General features: G+C 35.4%; 1 protein-coding gene across 2 annotated transcripts in view; it reads left to right on the top strand.

Moving 5' to 3' along the window:
- The window catches only part of LOC140894432 (DExH-box ATP-dependent RNA helicase DExH7, chloroplastic), a 43,226-nt gene that overhangs the window by 20,047 nt on the left and 5,893 nt on the right, over positions 1 to 17,286 (top strand). For both annotated transcript variants that reach the window (XM_073302939.1, XM_073302940.1), the window contains exons 14-27: positions 9,383 to 9,440; positions 9,775 to 9,840; positions 10,122 to 10,204; positions 10,318 to 10,501; positions 10,778 to 10,924; positions 11,001 to 11,102; positions 11,187 to 11,339; positions 13,181 to 13,285; positions 14,434 to 14,574; positions 14,708 to 14,797; positions 14,926 to 14,982; positions 16,323 to 16,406; positions 16,589 to 16,687; positions 16,774 to 16,914. In XM_073302939.1, the coding sequence (XP_073159040.1) occupies positions 9,383 to 9,440; positions 9,775 to 9,840; positions 10,122 to 10,204; positions 10,318 to 10,501; positions 10,778 to 10,924; positions 11,001 to 11,102; positions 11,187 to 11,339; positions 13,181 to 13,285; positions 14,434 to 14,574; positions 14,708 to 14,797; positions 14,926 to 14,982; positions 16,323 to 16,406; positions 16,589 to 16,687; positions 16,774 to 16,914 (1,510 nt within the window). The remainder of the gene's footprint in view (positions 1 to 9,382; positions 9,441 to 9,774; positions 9,841 to 10,121; positions 10,205 to 10,317; positions 10,502 to 10,777; positions 10,925 to 11,000; positions 11,103 to 11,186; positions 11,340 to 13,180; positions 13,286 to 14,433; positions 14,575 to 14,707; positions 14,798 to 14,925; positions 14,983 to 16,322; positions 16,407 to 16,588; positions 16,688 to 16,773; positions 16,915 to 17,286) is intronic.

Here is a 17,286-nt window from a genome sequence, read left to right as displayed (position 1 = left end):
CTTTCGAGAGGGGGTAGACTTACGCTGATTTCGGCAGTTATGAACGCCATACCGTTGTATTATTTGTCGCTTTTCAGAATTCCTAGGGGGGTGGTGGCGTCCTTGGAGAAGTTGATGAGGAATTTTTTGTGGGACGGACCGGATGGGGATAAGCACTGTCATTGGGTAGCTTGGGATAAGGTTATCATTCCAAAGAATAGGGGAGGTATGGGGATTGGCAATATCGGTCTGCGGAACAAGGCCTTGTTGGGCAAATGGTGGTGGCGTTTCTCTAAGGAAGGGAACACGTTGTGGAGGAGAATTGTTATTAGCAAATACGGCATGCAAGAGAATGGCTGGGACGCGGGATTGGCAAGGAATAACACGTTTCGTAGCCCTTGGAAGTTCATCTCTAGGATTTATCCGGCTTTTTTGCAATCAGTGAGGTTTGTAGTCAAGGGGTGAGATAGAGTTAGATATTATGAGGATTCTTGGGTGGGGAGCTGCTCTTTTAAAACCCTTTTCCCGGTGCTTTTCCGAATTTCTAGAGCTCATAATAAGCCTATCTCACAATTCATTTATAGAGAATCTTTTTTTCTCATTAATTCGTCCTCTTGGAATTTGCATTTTCGTCGCGATCTCAGAGATGAGGAGATGGGTGATTTAATCAAGTTGTTGGAAGTTCTGGGCAAGGGGGTGAGGATAGTAGGAGTTGGATTTGGGATGTCTCAGGTGAGTTTTCAGTGAAATCTTTCTTTCATTCTTTTTTTCCGGAATCTCGGTTCCCTAAATCTGATCTTCTTGAATCGATTTGGAAAGCTCCGACTCCTTCAAAGGTTAAGGTGTTCTCTTGGGCCGCAATTCTGGGAAGGATACCGACTTGTGATTTGATCCAAAAGAGGTTCCCAAAATGTTTTCTTAATCCGAATTGGTGTGTGCTTTGCAAGCAAGAGGGTGAGTGTCAGGATCATATGTTGGTACATTGCCCATTCGCATCATCCTTTGGTGGTTAGCTTTGAAAGCTTTGGGACTGTCATGGGTGACTCCGAAGACTACGAAGGACTTGTTCGCAGCAGATTTGGGGAGCTATCTGGGCAAAAGGGGGAGAATTCTTTGTGCAGCCATAACTCATTGCATTTGCTGGTGTTGTGAAAAATACTCGCAAGCGTACGAGTGTCAAGTTTTAATATAGTGACAAAATCAAGTATCGATCCCACAGATAGTAAAATGAAAATATATAGTACTTGTAATTAAAATAGTCTAAACTTTATATAGAAAATTAAAATCTCATAATTTTGCAGAAAAATAAAATAATCAATGAGTTTGTTTTTGATAGCACGCACACAACTTTCAAATATAATCAGTCAGAGAAAAATGATCTAGAGGTTTAGATTTCACCTGGTTTCAACAACAATCAATCCTAATTAATTTAGTTTCATGAATTCCAGTCAATTAATAGCCAAGAACACTTAAGTGTATATTCCCTCTCCCGAGTGCCGAATAAAATATATCAACTACAATTCAATTTCAATATCCCTATTAAGAATCTACTTGCAGTGATCAATTCAAAACAATGTTCTTTTTAAAAACTCTGTTAAAATTATACACTCTCCCGAGTTATATAAATAATTAACAGTGTATTTTCTAATAGTCATATTCAAAATCTCCTCTCCCGAGTGCCAGATTTCAAATAAATATTACAAATCAATTATTGATCAGGTAATTGAAAAGACAATCAATTCTAGAAAAACAATTAATCTAGAAGAAACTCAATTCAATAAAATCAAAAATTCATGAAAGTGTCTACACCAGGTTTCATCCGACCTCTAGACTATAAAAATTAGTTCATAATAAAATTCTGAATAAAACAAATCATGTTCAAAAATCCAGACATAAATTCAGAATTAAATAAATAAAAGATAAGTAAACAAATCCGTCGTCGACGCCGTGTCCGGACTATCGATCTCCGTCTTCGTTCTTCAAGTACAGCTCCAGATTCTCCACGTTCAACTCTCAATTCTCTATTCTATGATACGTATTGTGTGTGTTGTGCGGCTCTCCCCTTCATTGTCTGATAAAAAAATTCCTTTTATATCGTGCACAAAAGCCCACTCAAAAAGCCCATAAAATATTAAAGTTTCCTTCCCGATAATTAAAATCTAAAACGCTGAAATATTTCGTCACGCGCGCCCGCTCCATAAATCACACGCGGGCGCGCATAAGGTTCTGTCTTGATTTCTCAGAAGTTGCATCACAAGCGCGATTGCTCTTGTCTTCATCTCCTTTAGCGCTAAGTTAAAAGCCAACAATAAAGCCTATTAAGAAGCCCAATTTGCTTTTCTGGTTCCTTCTGTTTCCTGACTTCTCTTCTTTCTTCTTTTCTTTTCTTTTCCTTCAATTTTCTTTTCTCCATTTTATTCTTCTTTTTCCACAATAATTTATCTTTTCCATTAATTTCTTCTTTTCTCCACAAAATCTCCATAATTCCCTACGAACACAAAAACAACAAAACCCACACATATATCTCCTCGAAACAAACAATTAACTATTAAAATCTATAAATTAAGTGTGTAAAATACACTTATCAAATACCCCCAAACTTAGACTTTCGCTAGTCCCGAACAAAACTATTCAAAACAATATCTTCTAAAACTCAAATCACCAAAAATAGTCAAGAAATATTATGGAGCAATGACCTCAACAATAATTTCAAAAATTCAAATCCAATTCCATCCAACCTACTAACAGTTGAAAGTTTTAATCATAACAAAATAACCGCATAAACTTACAATCTCCGCAACTTACGTTCAAAACACCCTTATCCAAATTCAATCCAAACATTCATAGATCATGAGCACTTTTCAAGGTAGCATAGGATCAAATATAGGATATAAATCAAAAACACTCACAAATAGATAAATGCAAAGAATAATAGTGTGTGCGTGTTTCGATCAAAATTCATAATCATTAAAAGTATCAATCAACAGTCCATAGGCTAAATTCTCGCAACTTTTCTCCACTAGTATAATTTCACTTCTTATTTTTCACTTCATTGATTTTTTTTCTTCATTCTTCACAACTTTTTCAACCACAAATTTTTTCACAACTTTTCAAAAATCTTTTCAACTTTTTTTTTTTTTTCTACTTCCTCTTTTTTAATTTTTTTTTTCCCTTTTCAAATCCTCCACCACACCATTCCATTTTCACAAATAAAAACTAGGAGCATATAACATTTTAGCATTCAAATTACTCCCTTAAAGGTAAGAAATAGTGTTAAGGCTATTCAGGTAGTCAATGTAAGACCTTGAAATAATGACGAATGAGGGTTTATCACACGTTTACACGCATGCCATTCGATTTTCAATAAGGCTCAAACAAGGTACTAGGGATACATATTAATCATTGGGTAGCTTGAATGGCTCAAACGAATTCAGAAAAATTGCCTAAATCATTTTTAATCACAGTTATGCCCGTATTTCGCCTCGAAAAGGGTCCGAACTAGTTCTAGACAAGTCTCAATCCACAATTAATTCATACAAATCCAATCAGTGCAGAAAAGATAATTGTCAGCAGTAAACGATGATTTCCAACAAATTCAGATTTTTCCGTACCTCATTGTACTCATATAAGTGTAAGCTCAACTGGGCAACTAAGGATAAATTATTTCAATGAAAATTAGGCCCAAAAATTCAAAAAATGCCTCAATCATATTTATGTTTGTATATCTAAAAAATCAGATTCAAGTATTAATCAAAGAATATATAAGAAATTGTTCATTCACTTGGTTCCATTTTTCTCAAAAATATTTGTCAGACAATCATGGTTTTCATTTATAGCACAAAAATGTTTTTTTCATCAGTCATGCATCCATTTCTTTCTCGACTTCTTTTCAACTCAAAACTTCAACTAACACAACAACTAAACTCAACAAAAAATTTTATCTATGAAGCACAAAACAATTCAACTAATCAACTAAAGCAAACACTAATTCATCCCCCCAAACTTAATGTAATCATTGTCCCTAATGATTAAAAACAATAAAAAGAACAAGGGACTCATACCTTCAACACCGAACATCAGTACTCGACATCATCATATGCATGAAAAATAATTTCGCAATCATAATCGCTACCATAACATAGAAGAGATGGAGAAACACCCTATGATCATCCAAATTAACCTGAAAATAATACATGCACACAATAAGAGAAGACTCAAAAGTAAAATCATAGCAAGCTGCGCATGGTGTAGGAGCAACTCGTGTAACACGATTGCATGTAAGGAGTAGCTGTTGGTGAGTGCCTTTGCGCAAAGTGTTGCGCTGATGGGGATGGCGCCCTTAATTGAGCGCGATAGCGCTATGGGAAGCGCTGATGGGGATGGCTTGTTGGCGCAAGGTAGTGATGCGCGATAGCGCTGTAGAGGAGTGCGTTAGCGCTACAGGCTGCGCTCTTTGCTAGCGCGATAGCGCAAAGTGTTGCGCTTTTGGTTGGCGCGATAGCGCGAGTTTCTGCGCTGGTGATGAGCGCGATAGCGCAGGTGTTGCGCACTTAAGATGCGTAGAGGCGAGGCGGGCATGGGAAGTCTTGAGCGAACGCGCATAAAGGTCTGCCAGAAGCTCTAAATTCCTGAAACAATTAAAAGATTTTATAATATCAAGCCTCCAAAATTACCAATAATAATTCAAAAAAACATAAATTAACTAATTAACAAAAAAAAAAAAAAAAATAAAGCATAAAATAAAAATGAAATAAAAAATAAAATAACACAAAAATTTTGGGTTGCCTTCCAAAAAGCGCTTGGTTTATAGTTGTCAGCCCGACTTTCACCGGTGTTAAGTCTTCCATTTCTCTTTCACTCGCCAAATAAATTCCACGAACCGCTTTTTAAGTTTCGCCCTCTTTTTTGCGGTTTTCTTCTTTGTTAAATTGGGCGCTTTCGCCTTTGGCGATTCAACTTCAATCACAGCTTTTTGACAGCTCTCGAACTTCACAACCGGTTCAATTAAGCATAATTCTTCTATGGGTGGATTAGCTGTCTTCATGAATATGTTAAAAATTACTCTTTCGCCTTCCACACCCATCGACAATTCACCCTTCTTGACATCTATTTTGGCATCAGCAGTAGCCAAAAACGGTCTCCAAAAAATCAGTGGAGCACCATGATCTGCTTCTATGTCCAATATCACAAAATCTGCGGGGAATATGAATTTATTCACCTTCAATAGCACATCTTCAACAATATCCAATGGATATGTGATGCTTCTATCCGCCAACTGCAATGAAATCATGGTTGATTTCATCTCTCCCAACTCCAAGGCCCTGTAAATAGACAACGATATTAAATTAATACTGGCCCCTAAATCACAAAGTGCAGTAGGAAAATGAGAACCACCAATAGAACAAGGAATAGTAAAATTCCCTGGATCTTTCAGCTTTTGTGGCATCTTTTTTTGTAGCACCGCACTGCACTCTTCTGTCAAATTCACAACTTCATTCTCTAGCAGCCTCCTCTTCTTGGACATCACCTTTTTGATGAATTTAGCGTAGTTCGGCATTTGCTCCAAAGCATCAGCAAAGGGGATGTTGATATGAATTTTCTTGAAAATCTCCAAGAATTTGGAGAACTGCTCATCAAGAGCCTTCTTTTTGAACCTCTGCGGGTAGGGGGTGGCGGCTTGTACATCGGTTTCGGCTCAGGTTTAGGCTCCTTCTCTTCGACCGCTTCCGAAATTTTCTTTTCTTCAACAACAACTTATTCAAACGTTTCAGATGGCTGGCTTTCTTCTCTATCTACTTGCTTTCCACTCCTCAACATGATAACATTGCACTGCTTCTTGGGATTTACCTCTGTGTTGCTAGGGAACTGGCCTCTGTTATTATCCTTTAGTGCGTTCGCCAACTGCCCAATGCTAGTCTCCATGGATTGCAATACAACACCCATGTTGGTCACATGTGTACTAACCACATCCTCCAAAGGCAACTTACCATCACCCTTATTAGTATTGTTAGCATATGAAAAATTTTCATTATTCCTCAAACTAGGGTGATAAGTATTGGGAACATGATTACCTCTGTAAGTTCCATAACCTCGGTAGCCATTAGGATTGATATAATTAACTTTCTCTGGGGTATGTGATCTTTCAACTCCAGTTGAATCTGCAACATTAATCTTATTCAAAGAAGCTACCTGTGTAGTCAGTGCGGATAATTGAGCAGTGATGGACGTGTGAGGATCCACTGCATACACTCCAGCTGGCTTCTTGGCTCCCATACGCTCAGATAGCCATTGAAAACTATTGATCGTCATCTGTTCCAACATATCATAGGCCTTTACATGGTCCTTAGCAAATATAGTACCTCCAGCCGCAGAATCCACATTCATCCTCGTAGGCGCATTCAGTTCGTTGTAAAACCACTCGAGTTGTTCCCAATCTGCAAAATTGTGGTTAGGACAACGTCTAAGTAATTCTTTGTACCTTTCCCACGCCTCGTAGAGCTGTTCAGACTCCATCTGCCGGAAAGTGCTGATTTCGATCTTCAATTGGGTAGATTTAGCAGGTGGAAAATATTTCGCAAGAAATTTTTCTGCCATCCCCTCCCAACTAGTAATGCTCCCTAGTGGCAGTGACGGCAACCAACTCCTTGCTTGATCCCTGAGAGAAAAAGAAAACAAACGTAAACGTATAATATCCTCAGACACACCATTAATTTTTACCGTATCGGTTATTCCCAAGAAAGTGCGTAGGTGTAGGTGAGGATCAGCAGTGACGCTCCCATTAAATTGGTCCATGGTGATCAATGCAGGCTTTAGCATCTCTAATTGGAACCAGGGGTGCTTGATTTACTTCTTCTTCGGCCATGTTCCTTAATTCTTCTCTTCTCGCTTTTCTCAAAGCACGTGCAGTTCGCTCGATCTTTGGATCAAACAGTAAAGAATTCACACTTTGAGATCGTCGCATAAACTGCAATTAAAAATAAGAAGAAATCAATTAGTAACTTAAAAATAAAATAAAAACTCTAAATTAAAATCTAGACTAATTGGTAACAAGACTAAAAAATAATCAAAATTTACTCCCCGGCAACGGCGCAAAAAACTTGTTGTGAAAAATACTCGCAAGCATACGAGTGTCAAGTTTTAATATAGTGATAAAATCAAGTATCGATCCCACAAAGAGTAAAATGAAAATATCTAGTACTTGTAATTAAAATAGTCTAAACTTTATCTAGAAAATTAAAATCTCAGAATTTTGCAGAAAAATAAAATAATCAATGAGTTTGTTTTTGATAGCACGCACACAACTTTCAGATATAATCAGTCAGAGAAAAATGGTCTAGATGTTTAGATTTCACCTGGTTTCAACAACAATCAATCCTAATTAATTTAGTTTCATGAATTCCAGTAATTAATAGCCAAGAACATTTAAGTGTATTATTTCCTCTCCCGAGTGCCGAATAAAATATATCAACTACAATTCAATTCTAATATCTCTATTAAGAATCTACTTGCAGTGATCAATTCAAAACAATGTTCTTTTTAAAAGCTCTGTTAAAATTATACACTCTCCCGAGTTATATAAATAATTAACAGTGTATTTTCTAATGGTCCTATTCAAAATCTCCTCTCCCGAGTGCCAGATTTCAAATAAATATTACAAATCAATTATTGATCAGGTAATTGAAAAGACAATCAATTCTAGAAAAACAATTAATCTAGAAGAAACTCAATTCAATAAAATCAAAAATTCATGAAAGTGTCTACACCAGGTTCCATCCGACCTCTAGACTATAAAAATTAGTTTATAATAAAATTTTGAATAAAACAAATCATGTTCAAAAATCCAGACATAAATTCAGAATTAAATAAATAAAAGATAAGTAAACAAATCCGTCGTCGACGCCGTGTCCGGACTATCGATCTCCGTCTTCGTTCTTCAAGTACAGCTCCAGATTCTCCACGTTCAACTCTCAATTCTCTGTTCTCTGATACGTATTGTGTGTGTTGTGCGGCTCTCCCCTTCATTGTCTGATAAAAAAATTCCTTTTATATCGTGCATAAAAGCCTACTCAAAAAGCCCATAAAATATTGAAGTTTCCTTCCCGATAATTAAAATCTAAAACGCTGAAATATTTCATCACGCGCGCCCGCTCCAGAAATCACACGCGCCCACAAGGTTCTGTCTTGATTTCTCAGAAGTTGCATCACAAGCGCGATTGCTCTTGTCTTCATCTCCTTTAGCACTAAGTTAAAAGCCAACAATAAAGCCCATTAAGAAGCCCAATTTGCTTTTCTGGTTCCTTCTGTTTCATGACTTCTCTTCTTTCTTCTTTTCTTTTCCTTCAATTTTCTTTTCTCCATTTTATTCTTCTTTTTCCACAATAATTCTTCTTTTCCATTTTCTTCTTTTCTCCCCAAAATCTCCATAATTCTCTACGAACACAAAAACAACAAAACCCACACATAAATCTGCTCGAAACAAACAATTAACAATTAAAATCATATATAAATTAAGTGTATAAAATACACTTATCAGCTGGTTCGTTTGGCTAGAAAGAAATAGGAGGATTTTTGAGGAAGAAGAGGTTTCGAGGGAAGAGATTTGGGACAAGATTAAGTTGAGAGTAGCAACTTGGTTACATTATTCACCTCTATTCGAGTCGTTTTCAGTTTCAGAGTTGTATAGGGATTGGAGTTTGGTTTTCATTTAGTACCTTCCTAGATCTTGTATAGTGAATTTAGTGGACCACTGGTCCACCTTCCTATGTAACTATTATTAAGTTTTAATATTAAATATGTTTCTTTTATAAAAAAAAAAGCTTGTATATATTCTAGATTTACCAAACCAAAAGTTGTTACAGGAATTGTCATGTGATGGAAAGAATGAAAATTACCATAAACACTTCTTTTCTAATTGTTTACTTTTTTTTCCTTCCTTTTTGTCCGTTTTTTCCTTGTCCCATGTGTTCTGTTGAGGGGTTTTGGTAGGTGAAAAATAACTATCTGGCATTTGCTAATTCAGCACTTATTAATGGGTGTACTCACATGAAGGTTTTTGGACCGGCAAGTGTCACGTGCACATGAACACATGATAACATTGGCCAGTCCTCAATTGCTACACTATCAATATTTAATTCCTATGAATATGTATTGTACTTAAATTTTGCTTTTGATCCAACTGTGGTTGTGTATTCTAGAGCTTTTCACGGTGTGGACACGGATCCGATTGTGTTAATATCATGAAATTTTTTTCTTTTGGTGATGTGCAAGTTAAATAAAAAAAATTGCCACTTATCTCACCAAAAAACCTATTGAATTGCGTTAACATGTATGCGTACATGTACATGATCTGTTATAGGTTCTGGATCACCTTTTCTTTTTCTAACAATTAGTTTCGCTGCTTTAGGACTGAGCGAACGAGGCTTCTGTTCTGTACAACTGGCATTCTTCTCAGGATTTTATCGGTAGGTCCAGTGTATTAATTAGGCAATAGCGTACATTTGTATAAATTCAGTTATTTCAGATGTAATTAGATACCTTAAGGCTGCGTTTGGTTCTTTGGGTTTGATTTTGGTGGAAGGATTGGAATTACAAAATAATTTTAAGAATGGAGTTCAAATGCATCCGTGAACAAAAAATGCTCAAGGAATTTGAAATCCATTGTTGCTAATCCATCAATCTAAATGCACCCTAAAAGAATTTAATTTAAGTAACGAAAAAATGCCATCTAAAAATTACATGAACGTTACCTTTTTTTTTTTGCCCATCTCTCTGACATATTTCGAGCTGAATTCTCAGGGAAACAAAGACTTGTCTGGTGTTAGTCATGTAATTGTTGATGAAGTTCATGAGCGATCTCTTTTGGTGAGTTCAATATGGTTTGGTGTTGTTTGTCTTGGGGATTTTATGTCTGTTATCATTAGCAGAATATGCGCGCTCATATAATTGTCAATTTGAATAGTAATTTTTTTGGAAACACCGCGTGTCATACTGTAGAAAATAGCATGATGTATTAACTAAATTGTCGTACGCAGTGCAACAATCATTAATTTGTATTCATCATTATCATTTGGAACATGTAAGTGTTATGAGAAGATCTTGATATCCAAGTGAACTATATTTCGTAAATTCTTTTGCTGTAACAGGGGGATTTTCTGCTTATTATTTTGAAGAATCTGGTTCAGAGGCAACGTGCTAGCAGCAAATCGAACTTGAAAGTTATTCTTATGTATGCTGGTGGCATATGCAATTTACATTTTCTATGGTGAATGTGCGGTGTTTTGGTCGATGTTTTTATGATATACTTGATTTATCTTTCTATATTTTTTTTTCTGTGTTTAGGTCTGCAACTGTTGATTCACATATGTTTTCCCACTATTTTGGTGATTGCCCAGTAATTACCGTGCAAGGGCGAACTCATCCTGTGTCGACCCTGTTTCTGGAAGATATACATGAAAACTTGAACTACCATCTCGCTTCAGATTCTCCAGCCTCTATAAACTATGGAGTATCTGCAAAAGAGAAGGTACAGTTTTGATTGGGTTATTATTGAAAACTAACATAGTAACATTCGGAGACGAGCAATCTAAACACTGCATAGAAGAATTTGGGAATTGTAATTCTTAATCTATAAATATGAGTTTTATGCATTTTTGTTATATTAGAAATTAACTCCTAGAGCCAAGGAACCAGCTAATGTACTAATAAATTTGATACTTATGACATTAACTGCCTGTGGTTATACTTCATGTGCAGTGTCTAATTTCAGCTAATTTTTTCAACTGTTATTACATTATTGCAGAGTGCTCCTGTTGGCAACAAAAGAGGGAAGAAAAACCTTGTCTTATCTGGATGGGGTGATGAGTCCTTACTGTCCGAAGAATTGGTCAATCCATATTACATTCAAAGTAATTATGTAAAGTACAATGAAAAAACGTGCGAGAATTTGGTATGTTTCTCCTTATCAAGGTCAAGTGCTTTTTAATTAATTTTTATGCATTACTTGTTCACAATCATTTTTTCAGAGAAATTTGAATGAAGATGTTATTGATTATGATCTTCTTGAGGATCTTGTGTGCCACATTGACAAAACTTACGCAGAGGGGGCCATACTAGTCTTCTTGCCGGTAGGGGCCATTGATGTGTAATTTAATTTTGTGGCATGTTTATTGTTTGAACACTTGTTGACATGATATTTTATCATACGATAGGGAGTTGCAGAAATAAATATGTTACTTGAAAAACTTGCTGCTTCTCGCCAGTTTGGTGGAAATTCATCTGAATGGCTTCTTCCTTTACATTCATCTATAGCACCTGAGGATCAGAAGAAAGTGTTTCAGAAACCTCCTGATAACATTCGCAAGGTAAAACTTTCCGCTGTTATTTTGTGTTGGCTTTCCTTGTGTCGTGAGTCTTCGTTCAGTTGCATACAGTGAGTCTGTGACTTTATTTTAAAACTGTTACAATCTTTATTTTTCGTCTTCATTTTTATAATCTTTAAGAATGAAAAATTTGTAATATTGGTCTGCCTTCTTGTGCTGCGATAGATAATTGTTTGAGATGCAGCGTTTAGACTTCTTGTTTGTATGTGTGCTTTTCTATCTGAAAACATCCCTGTTGTTAGTAGGGATGGCGCATATCGGGTTTTGTCGGGTTCGGGTAATGTTAATCAGCTACCTGACATATCGAGTAGGGGAAAAAATACCCGACTAACTATAACCCCATAAATGATTTGGGCACCGCACCCATCATCAGATACCCCATAAACTCATTCTTGTTTTTTTAAAGCAAAATCTTAAACCATTCATAGAAAATTTCAATATCTGTTTTTCTTTTATTTTTTTTTTTGCACAAGTATTGATTATCGAAAAACTTGCTACAACATTTACAGCCCTTTGTTAAAACAGCATATAGGGTTCCAAAGCAGCACAAAATAATAATAATCTTATTAGGAGTAATAGGTGTGGCTGAAGGCTTTCATATTATTATTTATAAAACAAGAGGATTAGTGAAACATTCAAAACACTAGCCCACTGCAGCAGTCAGCAGGTATATCTATTTGGTAGAATGAATACAGAAACTTGTCCGCATATTGTACTCTATAATTTTACCGTAATTAATATAATATTGTTTCTTTAAAAAAAAAAAAAAGAACACAGAAACAAAGTCAAGAATCAAGGTTTGAATAATGATGGTAAATCCCAGTTAACAACTGAAAATGCAGTATCTATTCTGATTGAATTTTCCTATGCCTTTTGAAGCATGATACAAACCAGAGGCAGAAAATATAATGGCCAAATAGATTGAATTAGTTTAGGGCTACTTAAGTTTCTTTTTTAAGAAACAGCTGGTATCTGATCGGTTACTGGATATGGAAAATCGTGCCCAACCAGACCCAATTTTATTTTATCGGGTTCGGATTCGGGTAGTAGTTTATACAAATGCATGGTGCCCTTTATTTTTTTTTAAAAAAATAAAAATAAAAATAAAAATACAAATGCATGGTGCCTTAGTGTTGTGGTTTGGAAAGGGCTATGTTTAGTGTTTTGCTGTTATCTTGTTCATAAAATATCAGTGGAAAATAAGAGACATGGATCTTTTGTTTAGTGTTTTATACGAGTGATCTCGTTTATGTATAAAATATATCAATGTTCTAAAACGCGGTAAGTGGTAGGCGCGCGGTCACCCGCTGCCTAGCGCCGCCGAAGCGGTTTTTTCTTTTTAGCCTAAAATTTAATTCTTCTTGTTCATCTCAATGTTTCTCCAATGATTTCTTTTTATCGAATTAAAACGCGGTTTTCTCTTTTTAGCCTAAAATATAATTCTTCTTGTTCATCTTAATGTTTATCCAATTATTCCTCTTTATCGAATTAAACTCAAGATTCATGGCATATTCCTCATTTTCATCGGATACAAATTGATTGAAAAATATGTCAAATAATATTTTTTTTAAAATTAAAAAAGATCTAGGCGGCGGCCTTGGCGGATTTTGAGCCGTCTAAGCGGCGATTAGGCAGCCTAGACGGTCGATTAATGTAATAACACCCTGAGGCATCAACTGTCTAAACATCAAGGCGGTGCACAACCGCCTAGCTCCTAGGCACCACCTAGGCGGTACTAACCGACGTCTTTTAGAATACTGAAATATATTCATTATACTGGATATATTCATTGTACTGAATATGCTTTTTGCTCTTATTTCCAGGTTATAATTGCCACAAATATTGCAGAAACAAGTATAACTGTAGATGACGTAGTGTATGTGGTAGATTGTGGAAAGCATAAGGAGAATCGCTATAACCCTCAGAAGGTCTGTTCATGTCTTCATGTACTTCCTTTAGAAATAAGTTATGTTTTATACATACATACATACATATATATACAGTAATGATCACTTGCACCCTAGGGTGCAGGGTTTTTCGTGTGCGACCACTAAAACACAAACACGGTACCGGGTTTTAGTGTTTTTTTTACACTAAAACACGGTACCGGGTTTTAGTGGTCGCACACGATAAAACCTGCACCCGATCAAAACTGCAGTGTGGATTAATTCTTGTTGGTTATTATGTGCTTAAGAATATTCACCAAAAGTAGAAGCTTTTCAGTTTTCAAGTGAGAGAGTTGTATAATTTCTTTTTGACAGAGAGAGAGTTGTATAATTTGACCTTGCATTATGGTACTTAATCTAGTTACCTCATTGCGTCATTGATACACATTCCAGAACGTGTTTTCCTTATTAGCTTCAAAGTTTTCAGTTGGCCTTAGTTGTATGTTTAGAAAATGACTGCAATATGCTACTTTAGCTAGTTACTGCAGTGCACCATTGATGCACATTCCAGAACGTACGTTTCTTGTTAACTTCAATGTTTCAGTTGGCCTTTCTTGGATGGTGCTAGGATTTTTTATCTTCTTAAAAAATAGAATCTGAAATGACTTTTATATGCGGATCAAGGGGTTTCTTGATTTGGTGGAACAAAGCGGTTTTAGCCACCATTATTTTCCACTAATGAAAATGCTAGATATTTTAAACGGTGACATGATAATTGATATCAACTTGTTTTCCTTTGTCTCAAAAATCCCGGGGTTTGTTCTGGTATTTGTTATAATTTTCCTCGTTTTGGGAAACATGAAAGGAAGCAACAATTCATAGTGTTTCAGAAACTTTATTATGATTATTGGAAAGTGATGTGACCATCCTAAAAACCTAGATCTATCTAGGTATACGATGGGGTGCAAAAAGTGCTTTATGAAGTGACAACATTTAACTTACAGAATTTTAATATAATATAAGCGTTTTTTCTTTTACAACTGCAGACTCCTTTTTATCTAGGGCATTTTACAACTTCTGTGAGTGTGCATGAATTGTTAATTTGGAAATCCATTGAATTTGCATAACTTTTGATTTCATCTCTCAATACCTACACCACGTCGTAATTGATGCGTAATTGATGCATATAGAAACTATCAAGCATGGTGGAAGATTGGATATCTCAAGCAAATGCTAGGCAAAGGCGAGGAAGAGCTGGACGTGTGAAGCCAGGAATTTGCTTTTGTTTGTATACTCGCCATAGATATGAAAAGTTAATGCGCCCATATCAGGTAATGACAGCTTCCTGGTCTAGTAAGAATGAATAAATAAATGAATGACTATCTTTGGAGAGTATGTTACTGAACTTGACTTGCTTTGACCAAATTTATTCTAAATGTTTGTTAACGTGTTTTGGCCGTCTAGATACCAGAGATGAAGCGTATGCCATTGGTTGAGTTGTGTCTGCAAGTGAAGATACTCTCTCTTGGTGGCATAAAGCAATTTTTGCTTGAGGTGACTTCTGACACTGTTCTATAAGCCAGTTGTTTGTTTACTCATCTTTTAGATTTTGTTTCAAAAATCTATCTCACGGCATGTGCCACTTTTCACTCGGTTTATTTGGTCCAAATTACCATTTTCAGGCTTTGGAACCTCCCACGGAAGAAGCCATTGCCTCGGCAATTTCTTCTCTGTATGAGGTAATTGTTTTCCAGTTTTTCTGAGTTGAGAGACCACAATGATCAATATTTTAGCGAAGGCACAGTTTGCTTCTCTGAGTCTGGCACAAGGCCTTAATTGAAAAATTATCGATAATTGATTAACAAATCAGTAATTGCTGATATTTATGCACCTTTTAATATTATACACACACACACAATTATGATACCCTGCATGAAGTGCCTCCATTTTTATTTTTTATTTTTTTTTCCTAAATCAAGTCACCGGGTTTCTGAAGGCGCCCAAGGATACCCCTGCACACCTTTGTGTAGGGTATACAAAATTGTGTGTGTGTGTATATATATACACAATTTTGACTCTTTATCCACGCACCTTAGAAGTTAGGGTGCAGGGTTTCCGTGGCTTTTGTAGGCGACCACAGAAACCCGGTAGTGTGTTACAGCCTGTAGGCCAAGTCTTCAGTTTTTAGCACTTGGTCTAAAACACACTACCGGGTTTTTGTGGTTTTTTGTGGTTGCCCATATATATCTATTATATATATAATCTATTATTTATTTATTTATATTATATTATATTATATTTATTTATTTATTTATTTATTTTATTCAAGTTGAATTGTGAATTTACAAACATGTCCTTGTTTTTTTTAATGGTTTTAGTTAATAATTTCATTCATTGATGTCTTTAATTAATGTTTTTTTGTGACTTTAACTAAGAGTTTCATTAATTGATGTCTTTAATTAATGAAATATCTTTGTTACTGTTTTTTCAACAAATATTTTTTTATTTAAATTTAAAAATTACTTGGATAAAACATATGGTCAAAAAGTCATTGCGATCTTTTTTTTTTCGTGTTACTCTACTTGAACAAAACTCTTAATATTGTTCAAATACTACCCATTAACTAATAAATCATGGTTATCTATTATCTATTATCTATTATTATTTTTATTTATTTATATTTATATTTATATTTATATTTATATTTAATTTATATTATATTATTATTATTTATTTTATTATTTTATTTTTATATATTTTTATGCAAGTTGAATTGTGAATTTACAAACATGTCCTCTTAATGGTTTTAGTTAATAACTTCATTAAATGATGTCTTTAATTAAATGTTTTTTTATGACTTCAACTAAGAGCTTCAAGTTATCAGCTCAATCATGCAACCTTTTGGATACACAAAATGGCAGGCCAAGTTTATGAAATGATATTTGATATCATCTAATGTTTTACAGTTATTTTTTCTTACAGTTTTGGTCAGGGAAAACTTCCTATAATGTGTCGTTATGGCATTTGTTTTTGTGTTTCAACTTTCAATTGCCATGCTGAAGTTGAACTATCTCCATAGGTTGGGGCCATTGAAGGAAATGAAGAGTTGACACCTCTTGGCCATCATCTGGCGAGACTCCCAGTTGATGTACTGATCGGAAAGGTATGCATCATCAAACCTTTTTTTTAATACTACCTAAAATCTTAAGATCAATATTGAAGTGTCATATTAAAAAAAAGGTTCGATGCATAAAATCTTAAGATCAATATTGAAGTGTCATATTGCCAGATGATGTTATAACATTTTTTGGAAGCCTTAATCTTGTGTTCTTGTTTGAATTGCAGATGATGTTATATGGCGGAATATTTAGTTGTTTGTCACCAATTCTTACCATTTCAGCTTTTTTGAGTTACAAGTCACCATTTGTGCATCCAAGAGATGAGGTCGTTATTTTAAGGCTCCGTCAATTTTTCCTTGAGTTCATTGAGGGAATGAATTGACAATGTAATGTACACAAATCGATTTGCAGAGAGAAAATGTTGATAGAGCAAAATTGGCTTTGCTGACTGATGAGGTAGGTGATACATCTGTTCCAATCGACGCCATCCGGCATTCAGATCATCTAGTGATGCTGATTGCATATCAGAAATGGGATAAAATTCTTAATGAGGTTGGTCTGTCTGTACTTTTCCGGAGGGCATATCCGTTATTGTTCTGTCTGTGCTTTTCGCAATTTCATACTTGCATGGCAACAAATTGAGTTCTTGCATGCAGCATTTTTGTTACAAGGCCAGTTTGGTGGCTATATTGCTTTTGTAAATGTTTGAACACCGTGAATTGAAACAATCATTTTAATGGATACGGTGGCTGCTTGTTAGCTTAATGATGTGGTAAAACTTATAATATATTCTTTCTCTAGCCTAATTTGGTTTGCCAATCTAAATTAAATATTTGAAAGAGCGCTATTGATGTATGATACTAGCATGATAAGAACATAGTTAATTTATGGCTAAAAAAACGAGTTGAAGTATACAATTAATGG

Source organism: Henckelia pumila, chromosome 4 (genome assembly GCF_033568475.1).
Source record: "Henckelia pumila isolate YLH828 chromosome 4, ASM3356847v2, whole genome shotgun sequence".
Taxonomy (NCBI): Eukaryota; Viridiplantae; Streptophyta; class Magnoliopsida; order Lamiales; family Gesneriaceae; genus Henckelia; species Henckelia pumila.
This window is presented reverse-complemented; position numbering and strand designations above follow the sequence as displayed.